The sequence below is a fragment of the Amblyomma maculatum genome, chromosome 11 (assembly GCF_055883805.1).
Source record: "Amblyomma maculatum isolate TAMU_Amacu chromosome 11, ASM5588380v1, whole genome shotgun sequence".
NCBI lineage: Eukaryota > Metazoa > Arthropoda > Arachnida > Ixodida > Ixodidae > Amblyomma > Amblyomma maculatum.
In genome coordinates, this window is record NC_139354.1 from 15,884,510 (window position 1) to 15,900,895 (window position 16,386).

Below are 16,386 nucleotides of genomic sequence, written 5' to 3' on the forward strand. Positions count from 1 at the left end.
CAATGCAGCTTCTCCTGATGGAGCGCTTGCAAGTACAGCTGCATAAACCCGCGAGCGAGAGAAAAACAACGTGCCACCATCGGCGCGCTGTTTTTCCTTCAGCTTTGCGTTTACATTATTTCTCCTTAAAATTACCACAGGACTAATTCTGGTCAGGATAAACTACAGAACACTAAAAATAATAATAGCATTACCATACGTTTACCTTGGATTCGTGGACTGTTGGCTCCTTTAATTGTATCATAACTATCCCCTCATTTCCCTTTCAATTTTCTGCCTAATGTGGCAGATGGTTAGTTTATGTTTGTGAGTATATGAGACCCGAAGCTTAAGCCGAAGGGTAAATTAGTCGAATATGTCATAACCGAGTTAAATCAGTCGCCATGTTTTTGTTGCAATGTTGGGACATTAAACGCAGTTTCGTGATGATCTGCTATTATATCATACAAATGGAGTCATTCGCGCTTGCCCCGAAAAAAGATTCCCTGTGAGGCACAAACGTACGTGAGATGAAAGAAGTGTATGACGGCATTTATACGCTTTAATGCCAAAGCACTGCATCGTGGTGTAAATAAGGAAACCAGGAAACCTCGATCTGTAACCTTTGATCCATGGGTCCTTTCACCTTATAGTGAGTTAGTCTTCGTGTAGTCTCTGCTTTTACTAAAGATAACCAGGATAAACTGCCGCAAACTAGTGCTTTCGGATGTCCCATTATGTGTAACTACGTTTAAACTCTACAGCTTTTTTTCTCTTGTAATAAACCTCTCATTTCGTGGGAATCTGTTCAGTGGACGCGATTCGTTTGCAATAAATTCTTGTTATACTTCGTTATTGGTCTCGCGAACCACCTTATTTGCCTTATACAATACCCTACCTATCGTAGACAATCTCAACCCCTCGCCTCCAACCCAAACTAGAAGTTGCGAGGTTACGTAAGAATGAAGTTTCGACATGTCTTAAATAACCGAATGAATTGTATTGATACTGTTTAACAACCACCACTGGGTTCGGCAAAACCTTTCGTTACTCCACATCATCGAGCATGGTAAAGAAAAAAAAAATATGCGCTGAATGGCGCTTTCTCACGAAGTATGCAGAACGTAGCTTCAGTCTGTCGAAAAGAGGTTTTCCTCATCTATAGATGTCATTTTTTTTTTCATAAATAAACACCACCTAGCCCTACCAACTCAACTTTTTGAACATGTATTCGAACATATTTCTTACAGAAAACCGCTTGCCATTGCACAGTTGAAATAATCTGGAAATTAAGCGAGAAATTTAATTGCGTTTGTTTTTGTTCTTCATCTCGTCTTTTTCCATTTATTGTTCTGAAATGTGTCGAAAGCAGATGTGTTCTCATTGACATTTGCGTGAGTATTCCGTTCGCCGACCCATATAAGTGTGTTCAAGAAAGCTGCAGCTGTAGTAGAACACCGTCACACAGGGAATTGCAGGTACAAGAGCGAATTTATAGTTTCGCTTTCCGAATATTTTGACTACAACTGCCTGAACGTTATAGAAGCTGAAGCGTGGGTAGGATACAACGGTTGCCCTGATATGAGGTTAAAAGAGTGCATAAGTAATTATTCTGAAATATAAGAACTCCTCGTATATCTTTTTTTTTTTCGAGACTGTAGTTCTATTTTTTACACAAATTCGACTTCGTAAGCATTTGCAAAAGTAGTCGCTCTAAAGCATTGCCTGGTGCGAAAACCTCTCAATGCGTTGAAACTCAACGCCGTCGTTAAGGTTTCCGAATGTAACTCTTTGTCAATGACTCATGACTAGTCTCCGGGTTGTATCTAGTGGTCATTAGAGCAAGGATTGCTCAAAGACGCGCTCATTTCATTGCCTCCTTAATGATAACTGTGATGGCATTAGAAGCCTTCGGGAAAAATAGCAGAGGATTTAGCATAGTTAACCATGGTTTTGAGGCAAAGCTTCAAAGCTTGATCACGCTTATGTGCACAGCGAGCAATCTCTGGACGATCTGACGTAGCCCCATTTAACTGGCATCGGTACGAGGTGCTAAGCGCGAGTCATTGCCACTGGCGTCCCTTGCTTGCTTGAGTCGAGGCACGTCTTTCTTGAACACAACCGCGTCAAAAACAAGGCACATTTTGATTATCTGTATTTGTTCAAATGCAATCGGCTGGATAAGTTGTCGAAGATCGATTAAGGCAAAGTTGTGTTTACAATATTTTTGTTTCTTGAATCTCCGTGTAAGCAGCATTATTCGTCTCTGTGCAGGCAGAGGACCAAGCTGATGCCAAGAAAAAAGCGCAGGACACTCCTGTTTCGTTCGTAAGGAAATTGTCCGTGCAGCATGTAGCTTCGCTTTGTGTAAAGATCTGTTCTTAAATCATATTGTTTATGTTTTCAAACTACTAGGATCAAGCGAGGCTTCAAGCTTTTTTCGAAGGAAGACCGTTACGCACACAGGTAATGACGATTTATAGCCACAGAGTTACCTGACCGGCTTTAGTGAGGCTCTCATTGCTACAGCGATTACCTATGCTTCATTTCAGGTTGAGCCTGAACGGGAGGGCGGAATGTTTCCGAAGAGGAATTTTAGTTCTTTTGACGTAAGTTTAACTGTCACAATGACGACCAAATCGCTGGCCTACCGGTTGACCTTTGACATCAGCAGGATTTGGCCAAGGCCAATTAGGTTCTTGAAATTCTTAAGACAGTATTATTTGCTATGCGTAAAGGTCGGACTATGTGAAGCAGAGCCCAACTAGATCGACATAATGCCGGTCAGCAGGTTGGGGAGCGTGGGACCTCGCGAACAACGGCAGAGCAGTAGGCGTCAGCGCGCCGACGGTGCCATCATCATCGAACATTGCAAACTGAGAACTATGAAGGTACCTGCAGAACCATTATTTAAGGGTGTAAAAATAGTTACTAAAGAGAAGACGACGATTTGGGGGCTTTAGCACACCCAGTTTGCGTGCTCATGGTTGTGAAGCAAGGGGTAACGAAGTCATGCATCTTGATGCATGGTAGCGTGATGACATCTTCCTAAGCAAGCCAAGGGACTAACTGGAAAGCGTAATATATGGCCTAGGCAAGAAAGGCAAAATGATGGGTCTGAGAGTTAGTATACAGAAAAGTGCTGTTCACCCGCCTCATAAGGCGCCAGCGGTTTACAATTGCTATCCAGGCGCTGAAATTGGACAGGGAGCACCGCACCTCTTTAGGGCAGGTAGTGAGCGCCAATTTTGACGACTTGAATGGAAGAAATAGCATGATAAGAATAAAGTAGAGTGCATTTCTCAAAGACACTCGTGTCATAAATGACAGTTCAGCATTTTCTCTCAGAAGAAAGCAATAGAACAGCTTTCTTACTAGCACTCACCCATGGGCCGAAAAGTGAACGATTATAAGGGGGTGCAGTATAAATTGATATGTACGTAGCAAGATATGAAATGGAAAGAGGTTTAACGTTGAGATCAAAAGAGAGCACTATGGGTCAGGGATGAACCATGAATTAAAGACCTCCTTGTTCAATTAAGCATAATTATGTATGGCCAAGACATGGAAGATGAAAGAAGGGAAGCAGATGAGCATAAGTGTAACGTGATCGTAAGGGTAGCGGGTTAGACTAGGAACGAACACAAACGTAACAAGGTATGGTGGAAAGGTAGGTGACGGCTAAGCTGGGAGTAGGAGATTATTGGGGATCAAATGGTTGTAGTTGGCACAGGACCATGGTTTAACTGGAGGGATATAGGGAGTCTGATGCCCTGCAGCGGGTGTAGTCAGGCTGCTAATCATTTCTGTCCCTCTTGGTATTAGCACTAATGATCCTGTATGACTTACACAAACTTTAGAAAAAAAAAAAGGTTGAGTTTTATTTGTATCAGTTCTCAACCTGGCTTATATGTATTCTCCTTGAATTAAGGTAGCCCTACTCATAGATGTGGGTGCACCTAATTATCCTTTACGAAATTGGAATTTGTTCATATTTTACCGCCATGGACAGCATAAGTCCCGACGCTGTGATGCCTATTTTCAGTTATCCTTAAAGAAAACTGTGAAGCTCGAATGCTCAATAATTTCAGAGCACTTGCTGCTATGAAAGGCTCAATGCGCAATGAATAGATGCGACACTTAAATTTTAGTGCACTGGCGTAACGTTCTTCAATTCTACCACCTCATCATCATTGAAAGCTCACCTATGTGTTACTGTCCAGCATAAAATTCTGACAAATGAAACATGCCTGTCTGTGTTCCTTACTAATGATACGTTTATTGCGTACACGCAGTCCTCTTCACGAGCACCAGAGCCCGAGGAGCACGTGGCAAATACGTGGACCGAGATTCACCGTCTGAAGGCTGAAATAGCGAACGTAGGTTCACAAATAAAGCAATTTTTTTCAGTCTTCATTTTAAGAGTGTCGCGCTTCGTGTCCCCAACCCACCCCTGAATTTTATATTGCAGATTTATGAACTTTGGAGCCGCTCTCAATCCAAGATCTATGCTCAGGAAGAGAAGATATCAGACGTAGGTGCCTCCTGAGATTTTACTTATTATACACCGCAGTCATTTAAAAGACAATGATACATAACCAAAAATGTCTTTCCGTACCATCAGCTTATCATTCAAAAGGCCAATAATCATTGGGTGTATCGCCTCTTTTTTTAAAGCTCCCCACGCTACAGAAGCAAGTCCCTTAAGTGGGTAATTTCAGAATTGAGCGAGTGCCCAGCTTGCAGTAGTAGCTTGTAGCCACCTTTACCATATATGAGCACCATCGTCAGAGCGTTTTCAGGACATAATATTCAGACAGCTTTGCACGGGAAGTTTTTGCGGCAAACTTGACGGAGTGATAATTTTATCCATTCTTTGTTACCATAGTGTAAACGCAAAACTCAATGTTAATCTGTACATATGTACCAAGTTCGAACAGCCAGCGGCTTGTGCTTTTTGGCCATGCAATTTCACTCACTGCGAACAAGCATGATTTGCACAGCTCGATGCGAACTCTCAGCTTCATGCATGTTATCAGACTTCAGCGTGCAGTCAAATTCATGTGATGATCTATGAACAAAAAAGTTTGTATATTATTGTGTCATGGGCAACCTGGCATGCTTAAGCGGTGCTGCAAATATTTTACTCGGCGCCTAAGACTAGCTGTCAGCCGCTTTGGTGGAAACAGATGATGGACGACATTCTAAATCTCGTCGAGAGTAAAGCCACGCCTACAATGTCTGGCAAGATCTATGAGAAAATCATCAATGGTATTTTCCCGATGTATGTAGAGGGTGTGAACTCGACCTTGAATAGTGGCCTAATTAAGATAGACGTGGTTATAATTATTCCCAATATTCTGATAGGCGACACGAATGCTACACTGGGGAACTCGATGGGCACATCAGCTTTATTATAAAGGCGAACAGTTGGTGAACCTATCCAAGCAAAATGTACTGGTTTTAGGTATAGGAGGCAAGTGTGAGAGGCAAATAACGTGGTGAGTGGGAGCCCAATAGGGGAGCGTACACTGCAGCTATTGTCATCGACATTGTACCTATGCAAAGTTTCACGAAGGGGCTATTGGGGAAGAGGGCTTATAAAAGTATAGATGGAGGACACAAACTGAGTCAATGCCGACAGAAAGAGTAACTGGCCAGGATATAAACTATAAACAGAGCTTTTTGTATCTAAAGCAAGTGACAAATGTGTGAAACCAATGGAGTAGATCAACCCACAGCAAACATTTAGTAAAAGTGGTAGCCCAGGCAGCCTCAAAAGACTGCTTGTGGCGGCTGCGTTTCGACGGAGGCGAAACGAAGGGGCGTCCGTGTGCTGTGCGATGTCAGTGCGCGTTAAAAAACCTGACGTGATCGAATCTTCCGGAGTCCTCCACTACGGCGTCTTTCGTAGCCCGAGTCGGTTTGGGACGTTAAACCCTACAAACCGAGCCAAGCCAAAACATGTGTTTCTGTATATAGTGCACGCTGATGATAAATTATCTCATGTATGTTTCGGAAGGAAACAAAATCAAGCCATCATTGGAGTCAAAAACATTTTTGAAAATTTGAATTGGGGAAAAACCAGTACAAGACCATGCATTACAGCGTATATAGCAGTGCATGTATCTAGGAGTGTGGATTTATGAAAAAATATTTGAAATTCGTCAACAGCAACTCGAGAGTGAAGGAAGAAGATATGCAGGCATACTTGTGCATGTTCACGGTGGGGCTGTATAATGAAGCAATGTCAACAGCGCATTAATGTAATGGTACCGGTGCTAGCATTCAGGAGCAGGGTACGTTGATAGAAAATCGACGTGCTGTAAGGACTGACGATTAGCTAAAGATCGGCGAGCTGGTTAGCTATTGGGGCTCAAGCTATCGTAACAAGCGAATTTGTATGAAAATATTGGTTGTATGTCCGCAGAGCAACGGCAAGCAGAGAGCAAAATATTGATTAGAAAATAGGAAAAGAAGGTAGGACTGGTGAAATGACTATTCTCGGGCCAGCTGGCGCAGTAGTTACGGCGCTCGACTACTGTTCCCAATAATGCGGTATCGAATCCAGGACGCGACGGCTGCTTTTCTATGAAAGCGAAAAGCAAGGCGCCCGTGTGCTGTGCGATGTCAGTGCACGTTAAAGAATTTCAGGAGCCCCCCACTACGGCATCTCATAGCCTGAGTCGCTTTGAGACGTTAAACCCCACAAACCAAACCAAACCAGAAGTATAGTGCGCTAAAAACGGTTTCTAGCTTTATGATGTGTTGCTTACTAGAATTAATTACTTGAACGTATTTGCCTTCTTTACTTCAAATTATTTGAAGCATGAAGTTTGTGTTTTATTCTACTTACTTGTTGTAACGTATTCCTTTCCATCCCGAAATGTTTATAAGGCTTTTAAACAGATCAATAATTATCATTGTTAAAAACCTGTTGAAACTTGTGAATAAAGGTGAATTAAATTTAAAAGCAAAACTCAAAGATATACATGAGAACACCATGCCCAGCATGCTAGGCACTAGGATTATTCTATTTAACTAAAAGTTACCGGCAATTTTCCTTGTTTTTTAAGCAGTGATGACTTAAGCCCAAATTTTTAGTTTCACTCGCACGAGTGTCTTTGTGTGGGTCGCATGAGAATAAATCTCAAAATAAGTTTTCTCATACGAGCTCTTCGCCCGTCCTTGACTCGCCATTGTACAACGGCATTCTTTGTTTCCTCTTCCCCAAGGAACGTTTGCCGAAAGAGGATATGCTTTGTTAGAGGTATTTTCATCTTTTTGCGGAAGGCGTGAAAGTGGTTTTGGTAGTCATGGATGGTGTCTATACGCCTTTGCACAGTTTTATTTCTCATTTTCAGTATACTGGTTACGGGGCTGAAATGGGCTGTTTCGTTAGGCATACCTTAACCGACGTTTTGCGTGGTTCTCTTTGCAAAGATATAAATGTGCGTGGCTTTTTGTCTACCAAATATAGGATGCGTTTCTTTCTCCAATGCATATGTCGGCTCTCATCGTTTCCATCGCTTTTTTTTTTTTTTTCAGCTAGAAAAGGCACTTCATAAAAAAGACGTGAGTCACCCTAAGGCTACGTGTACCACGTTATACTCGTAGTTCTGATCGGTTAGGGCTGCTAATTAGTTCCGTGTGTTTTTCAGAACGCCATTCAAGAGCTGACTGAGAAAGTGCAGTCATATGAAGATGACATTGCGAAAGTAAGTATTGCCTGCTTTTCGTACTGCTTTTACGGCGGTAGTTGTTGATGCATGCACATGGTCAGTCACACTTAGCGAGCACACGGCTTCGCATGGCTGCTCACGTGTGGAGTACCATTGTGTCCAAGCAAGTTTTCGCAGAATGGCGGACAACAGAAGCCTGACTTCGGGATCCCCGTAATCGTGCGCCACTCGGCATTGATCCTTGACTGCCTTAAGTACGATGGCGCTAAGCACGTTCGTGACCGCGTGGAACCGTGTTCGCGCTGATTGTGATTAACACTGTATGTACCTTTGGCTGAGAGCCGTTGTTGTCAAGTAGTTGGTGCAAGCGTAGAATAGTAACTATGGTAAACCTCCGGAGGGAAGTTGCCGAGGATGGTTACACGCGGACGTCACTCATCACACAGGAATGCGCCATGGCAAAGCGTTACATTTTGTCGGCAAAGTAGACACTGTATCTGTGTCTCCTCTCGTCCTCTTCGTATGCCCTGCACCGACAACCACATTTAATGTTTCGCACAATCTCACACCATATGTGGCAACTGACCAGCAGCTTACCGCCGGTATCGCTCAAGAGGAACGTATACAATAGCTGCATCACACCTGTACTCACCTCTTGGGGCTGAAATGTGGAGGGTAACGAAATGTGCTGTACTTAAGTTGAGGACAACGCAGAGATCTATGGAACGCAAATGGTAGCTACAACGTTAAGAGATGGAAAGCGTGTAGGAAGGGTAACATAATTCTCGTTAATGACATTCTAGTGGAAATCTGCAAGATATGGGCATGGGCCGGCCATGTAGTGTGAATAGAGGATGACCGATGGTCGAGAAGGGTAACAAATCCGATACCGACCCCGACGGCACGAAGCAACGGCCCAATATCGGTACTGTGTTGGCGATGTCCGTTCGACATAGAACCAGTACATTACCAGCACACTCCAATAATCGGCGGATGATATGTACTCCTCGGGAAGGGAAAGAATGAAAGAAAGCGTAGCAGGGGCTGGCGGAACGTCAGGTGGGCGGACGAGGTTAAAAAGTTAGCAGAGCTCAAGTGAATGCAGCCAGCACAGGGCCAAGTTAATTGGAGGAATATGGGACAGGCTTCCACCCTGAAGTGGGTATAATCTGGCTGATGATGATGATAGTGGTGACTCCTTAATCTTGTAACTGCTACCACTGTTCTGACGACCTTCACAGCTTAAAGCTGTGTAGCTTTCTTTTGTAGCCGTTTGGCTGCGCTTAGGTGTATGTCACTGAGTAATTACTCCCTTTTTAGAAATCCACTCTACCTTGGGGGATTCCCCTAAATATTTGACCAACACCATTCCCACTTCAAGTCGTAGATCAGTTCGCTCCCGCCCTACCATCTTATCTGCTAGACGTCCTGGTTAGCTCAGTAGGTAGCGCGATTGCCCCGGAAAGGCGGTGGTGCCGGGTTCGATTCCCGGGTCAAGACGAATGTTTCTTGAACTACGAAGTTTCTGAAAGAGCTGTATAGCTTTCCTTTGTAGCCGTTTGGCTGCGCTTGGGTGGATGTCACTGAGTAATTACTCCCTTATTACAATTCTACTCCACCTTGGGGGTTTCCCCTAAATATTTGACCGCCACTGAAGCAGTCAGCTCATTTGTGGATAGCAGCGTAGAAGTCTACTTAAAAGTAAAGAATCCCTTATTATTTTATTCTATCAGGTGGACCTAGCCGTTCGGTCAGTGCAGATGTTCTTGCTTCCAATACATTCAGCACGCGAATCACTTAATTGTGCGCAAATGCTCCACTAAATTGATACGTTAGGTGGCCGAGCAGGCACGTTTAAAGTACATTCAGGTATATGCTTAAATACATTTTTATCATTTTCTTTCATTCAGATGCGAGAGGCACTTTCCCAAAAGGTCAGTGACATTGAGCATACTGATTTGCATGCACCAAAGTTTTCCCCTGTAGCACATGTGTTGTTTGATTTGATCTACTTATTTTTGCAGGACGACACTGATCTGTTGACTGAGACTGTACGCTCGCATCAAGTCGACCTGAAGAATGTGAGACGTCAATAATTCTTCCTAATGCTTCAGAGTGTTTGCACATTATATCCACGAAACGTTCGATAACATTTTCAAAATTTCGCTTCTTGGCTCTGAGGAACGCCCTCGTGATCCAGTTCTCTAGTTGCCGCTATCCTAATCATCACTTTTGTGATGTGACTGAACACTGTCTTTTATGTCAAGCATCTGATTATTTGCCTTAATTAGTGATGTCATTGCACAAAGAGAAATAATGCCTATTGAGAACATGTGGCGGGAGCGTACGGTTGCCCTCGATTGAAGATGGAACATTTCTTTGGTTCTCACAATTGAGGTTGCGTAAAACATTTAATATGCAAAATAATTTTAATCGTTAGTGTCTTTGTCGAGAGGCATAGAAAAACAAGCGGTTCAACACTATCTATACTTGTACAAGCATGCACGCGCAATCCGTACTTAACTTAGGGGAAACAAAAAATTTGCAATCTTTCAAAATGAACTTTACAGGTCCAAATTCAGTGCGACAAGGCAGAACAGTTAGTTGCAGATTTGAAGGTAAGCATAACTACTTGCCCACTTGCCAATGCCAGCAACCTCAGAAAAAAACAGCATATCCCTTCTTTTTGCAGAGACTGTACGACTCTCAGCAAGAAACTATGTCCTCCACCTCCGAAAAATCAAGCCTTCAGATACACAAGGTATGGCCAGTTTAAAAAATAAATATATTTCGCCGAAAACAGTTCTGAAATTTTGCCGTGCGCCTAGTATTAACCTTCGTACACGTTTAATCGTTTGTGGGATGCTTGAAGTTGGCGCGGTGATCCACGAAATTAAAAACGAGGTTTAGCCATAGACAAATTCAAGATTTTTGGAGCCAAATCACGTATAATATTTTAGGCTTACCTAGGCTTGTCAGGTTTCCTTATTCCTAATTTGCTGAGTTAAGAATAGTAAGCTATAATTACGCCATATTGTTAAGACATGTTCCGACTATTTTCTAACCTGTTCTTTATTAGGCCTACCTTGTAGTAATTAGGCCTAATAAGGAATATTCAAAATACTAACTCTTCTGGCAGTGCTGATAACGGCCGCCAAGATGTCAGGGGTACAGTCGCAGTTTTGTTACTGGTTGCCGTTTGTGCCTAGGTTGTGGAGGTGTCAACCTCCGAAGGATTCTAGCTCTTCATAATGAAGCAGCAGCCATCAGGGCAACTATAAAAAAAAATGCAGACCTCAGTATACTTTCCAAGCTGATTGCATTGATGCAATGCAAGCGGCGTCCGGCAGGCAATGATCCGTGCAGCGGTGGAAAGCCTACTGCTTCACTGTTGAGGCGTATACGCCGAACCCTCCTTTTGTCAACGTGCAAGCAAGGGAGAGTCATCTGAATGGATATATTTCATCAGTACAAGAAAGTGCTTGTAATCGGGTAGCCCTGTGTAAAACAGGAAATCCTTATTTGATCCCTTAAAACGATCCAAGCAGGTGACAGTATTCAATCTTTCTGCTTTATGTTGGCGCTGCAAAACATGGTTATCTTCTGACAAGTAAATTGCAGCTTTTGCTTGTGGCAGTTCATCCCTGAGACTTTCGAACCACATCTGGAGCCGATAAGTTTCCTCTTATCGGGATGCCAGCTGCTGTCCTTAGATACAGGCTGCAGTTTCCAATTTTGCTTCATTCTGGCCATTGGCTTCTCCTGTAGATATCAATGGCAGTGCGCGCACTTTCGGAGCATTTCTTTTTTTGCGCGCGCGCTCGGAAACGCGAACACTTTTGGAATCACTTCATTGCGATGCATGATTTTACCAATTTCCCCTCCTGGAACAATCATTTAATAGGATACGCTTTGAGCATACCTGCGTGTACACAGTGACCTGAAATAAAGGACCTTCATCCTGTTGAACAGAAATTATTCGTGTTCTAATCAGGACATGGTCTCGCGGGAGCCCATGATAGGAGGCCTGTACAGTAAGTGTGAGTTTAGCAGAGATGAAAGGGCACATTTACTGCACGATTTAAATGTAGCGCTGCTATCACGGCGAAAAAATGACCTGAAAATTTAAGCTCGAAATTAGCACGGAAAAATAAACCTATAATACAACTGAACGAGCACTGTATGAGCGATATACAGATCACGCATGTAATCACTCTGAATGAGCTATTCCACAATGACGCGGCTGACTTGGAGCGCTCGCTTAGCACTTATTTCTTTCGCGGGAGAAGAGCCTCCTTACACACGATATACAGGAATGCAGTTTACGTAAAAATAAAGTGCTGCTGATTTCTCCTTTCTTGCCTTAAGGAAGACATTTTTACAGCGTGCTAAATATTTACTATGACAGCAATGAAGAGCGCTAAGAGAGGGCGAAGCGCGAAACAGGCGCTCTTTCGTCGGTCGTTGGTTCGTCTGTGGTAATATTCTTATTTAATTTTCTGAAATAGCGACTACACCAAGTGGGCCGAAACAAGCCGCTTTTCGACACTAAGCTCAGTAAGTCGTGCCGTACAAGCGTGTGTACGTGCGCGTGTACCGCTGCACATGAAAGGTGGCGTGATTCAAACATAGAGCAAGCGGAAGCAAAGTACGAAGGCATAGTGCATATGAAACAGTGGCGAATGGTAACAGCAGCAGAAATCGAACTTTGACACGTTGTTGAACAAATTGAAATCCACGTTGTAGGGATGGTCAACGGTAGTTTCTTTCTTTTTCTACCTTTCGCATATATTATTTAGCTTAACGCGTGAAGTCACAGGTAAAATTCTACTCATTTGTTCCGCGAAGCTTCCTTTTATCCTCGCTGCGTACTCAAGGATACACAACAGTGGACAGCGTTGTTAGCGGGAGGGAGAGCTGCGACTGTTTCAGAAAAGCAGCATGCAGCCCTCACCGCATTCGTTTTCTGCGCCTCTCATTCATTCATTCATTCATTCATTCATTCATTCATTCATTCATTCATTCATTCATTCATTCATTCATTCATCTTTATTCTCAAGAATGACTCAAGGGATAAGAGGGAAGTGGGTGGGTTTGGTGAGGGCGCCGGACTACGAAATGAAGAGACTTGCAGGGCACTGCTTGCGCTTAGTGCTGGGGGCCGTCTAGTCTTCGTATGGACGAGATGGGCAGATCATTCATTCATTCATTCATTCATTCATTCATTCATTCATTTATTCATTCATTCATTCGTTCATTCATTCATTCATTCATCTTTATTCTCAAGAATGACTCAAGGGATAAGAGGAAAGTGGGTGGGTTTGGTGAGGGCGCCGGACTTCGAAATGAAGAGACTTGCAGGGCACTGCTTGCGCTTAGTGCTGGGGGCCGTCTAGTCTTCGTATGGACGAGATGGGCAGATATGTAGCAGGCGCCGAAGGGTCGTTATACCAGGACAGGTCCGGATGAGGGGGCGCAGATCAAAATGAGCAGGACAGTTTGGACAGCTGATTCTGGTTCGGCGCCATCGACTGAGTATGTCTGCGTGTACGCTTCGCAGGCTCGCAGCTTGTGAGCAAGAACTTGGCCTTGGCTAAAAAATCCGAAAAGGATCAGAGGAGTAGTGTCGGGAACAGTGTCTCACAGCATACCCTTCCGCTCATGTTTAAGGAGTGTGGTGACGGGGTCAGGTATTATAAGGCAGATTGGAGAGCAGTAAAGGTGGGCCGAGTTATACTGACTCACGTCAAGGTAATACCGGGTCCGGGTGTCCGGTGAACACGAATGAGATCTTGTAGATAGCGGCAGCGCTGTTTGACGCTGTATTACAATGAGGCCGATCAAGAATGGGGTATTACTTGCGAGCGGACTAGTTGGCTATACGACTCCGACAACCTCTGGCGCTGCATTGTTATACACAAACACAATACACACACAAGAGGATTAAACCAAGACGTTGACACAGATGATGCGCTCGATACCAACTGCCTGTTTTTGTGGTACGAAGAAGAATGCATCACAAAAACCGTAGGGTTACAATAAGAAACCTGGCGACCCATTTCCCTCGATGTAAAACGGAATACGATCAACAGGACTTGAGGGGCACCCATTGTGTTCCAAGGTTCATCGAAACCAAGGTGCTTGCAGGCGCAAAAAACAGTTTTAAAAGACAATTATTGAAGCATTCAAGATGATTTCGGGGGAAGAAGGGGAATGCGTGAGTGTTCCATCGATGGCGCTCAACAGCAAGGAGGTGATACTTATCTGTTTGGACAATGTGACAAGAAGCTAGACGTAATTTGTCATTATTTTTGTTTGATTTTCATTTCATTTTTCATTCTGAATTTCTTCGCATTTTTTCTGAATCTTTTCTTTACTTCTTATTATTGTAACCCTACGTTTTTTGTGATGCATTCTTCTTCTTCGTACCCCAAAAACAGGCAGTTGGTAGCGAGTGCATCATCTGTGTGAACGTCTTGGTTTATTTCTCTTGTGTGTGTATTGTGTCTGTGTATAACCATGCAGCACCAGAGGTCGTCGGAGACAAGAATTGCGGTTCAAAGTTTTTATACCCCCTTAACTGTCGGCGAAGACGGGGATGGTACAGTGATTTATTTTCTGCATAGCGGGAGGGCCTCATCTATGGCTGTTAATTCAAGTTCAGTTGCGTACCAGGTCCACTCTGACTAATGATGTGTAGCTGCGAACCCGTCTGATAGGCGGTGGTTGCAAACTTTATGTCAGTGTCGTTATCGTAGTATAGGGTGGCATTGGTATAAATGCTGAAACCCGTGTCCTGTTCTTGCACGTAGAGTACGTGACGTTGGAGGTTGCCTTTGCCAGGGAGTTTGGTGTTCGTAGGGAAGGGTTTTGGATTCGTTGCCTTATATTCAGTTCACAGTGCTGAAAGGCGATTCATTAGAGAAAGGTGAAAGTTCGCTCGTCAAAAATGGGAGTAAGGATACGTTATTTGTTGAATTGTTGTCGCAGAAGAGTTTTATGATTAGCTCGATGCATAGCAATAAGTGCATCCATGGGTGGGAGCTGGGCGAATCTGTGGAGCTCCGTGATGCGCGGGTAGATAAGATATAACCCTCAGGAGGACAGAGTTATAAAGTGTACCAAGTATCTTGCAGTTTGCTTCGATGGCCCCGAAAAGATGGCGCATAGTACGTGTTTTTGCTCTTAAGTAACGGGCATTTTTTAATATCCCCTATGATTTTGTCTCTAATATCGGCCTTGATCTTGGTCATGGATATAGTGGCTGCCGTAGTAATCATGACCACTCATAGCATGTAATTGTATAGCATTGTATAGCAAAGCTATACTCGCGGTCGTCACAGCAATACTCAACTAGGCGAACAAAAACCGGAAATTGGAGAACTCCATCCTGATAGGCTGGAAATCGTTTAGCGTTCAAAACATTTATTCGTTTAAATAACCAAGCACCTTAGACAGAATGTTTTACCGTCTGAAAAACATTTGTTAGGAACGAATTGCCTTCGGTCCTCTCAGAATTTTTTTTTTCCTTATTTTACGCAGATTAAGGAAGCAATCAAGAATATGGGCGACTGTTATTCGGCATCGTTTAACGGAATTCAAGTAAGTGAACGCTTAAAGACCGTGCTGTTCTCTCAGTGTACAAACTACTACATTTTTCTATTTAGTCTGTCGATGAACATGTACCCCGCTGCAGTGGTGCAGTGTTCAAGGCGCTGAACTGAAACACGCTGATTGATAGGGCGCTGGACTGAAACACACTGGACTGAAACACGCAGACAGCCACGCTGAAAGCCTCATTGTACGTGTAGAAAATCATGTAGTTGCTTTGATCCACACAAAGAAACAAAACTTTCAATATTTCATATGACCTACTCAGATATCTTCAGGGTACTGCCCTGTCATTTCATGATCAGGAGTGTGGTTAGCATACGCATGTTATCCTATGATACCCCCTCAAGACAGCTCATAAATTCCTCACGTCTTGCGCAAGCGTAAATATATGATTGCAGCAACCAGACTGACATCGAATACAGTATGATTGCTCGATGTATGTGTGCCTAAAGTGAACCCACCACATTCTGTCACCCGATTAATAACATCAGAGATGTGTGATCATTTGTCAGCTTGTTGCTTTATCTCATTTTTTATTAGTAACTGTAGCCATCAACAAAGGACTACCGTTCAAAGAATAAATGATCAGCCATTGCTAGTATTGATTGTGCATTCGTATTAGAAGGCGACTTAACAAGGTGTATTTTTTTCTTAATAATCCTACCATATGTCACAATAAAACCTTCACAATGCAGCTTAATACGCCAAGGAGCGAAACAATGAAGAAGCAATGCGCTATTCAACAAAACAAAGTTTGTTTCATACGCATTTAAAAAGCCGCAAATATACTTTCGCTATTGTCAAAAATTATACAAACTGGCTGAACAACGACCTCAACATGGTTAAGAGATAATATTATGAACATTTATTTGAGATCAGAGATAGCGATTCTAAGAAAGCATGGAATGAAAAAATGTAACTGGAAAGGGAGAATAATGTTTGGTTCTAAAAGTTGGCGCGCACACCGGCGTGCCGGGCTAGAAGCAGCCACAGCTCTGAGTGCCCATTTTGCCATAAGCACCGTATGAGCAGGAAAATTATTAAGCATATGAAATGGTAGACAAAAGCGGGATGTCAGTAAACTGAGTCGCATTGGCACTAGTTGCTTCAT

General features: G+C 43.3%; 1 protein-coding gene across 2 annotated transcripts in view; it reads left to right on the plus strand.

The window, feature by feature from the left end:
• Positions 1–16,386, plus strand: part of LOC146172929 (uncharacterized) — a 35,242-nt gene that overhangs the window by 13,222 nt on the left and 5,634 nt on the right. For both annotated transcript variants that reach the window (XM_084584521.1, XM_084584519.1), the window contains exons 6-17: positions 2,254–2,307; positions 2,395–2,445; positions 2,532–2,588; positions 4,275–4,358; positions 4,451–4,513; positions 7,528–7,554; positions 7,641–7,697; positions 9,572–9,595; positions 9,686–9,742; positions 10,232–10,279; positions 10,354–10,422; positions 15,204–15,263. In XM_084584521.1, coding sequence (XP_084440647.1) covers positions 2,254–2,307; positions 2,395–2,445; positions 2,532–2,588; positions 4,275–4,358; positions 4,451–4,513; positions 7,528–7,554; positions 7,641–7,697; positions 9,572–9,595; positions 9,686–9,742; positions 10,232–10,279; positions 10,354–10,422; positions 15,204–15,263 — 651 coding nt within the window. The remainder of the gene's footprint in view (positions 1–2,253; positions 2,308–2,394; positions 2,446–2,531; positions 2,589–4,274; positions 4,359–4,450; positions 4,514–7,527; positions 7,555–7,640; positions 7,698–9,571; positions 9,596–9,685; positions 9,743–10,231; positions 10,280–10,353; positions 10,423–15,203; positions 15,264–16,386) is intronic.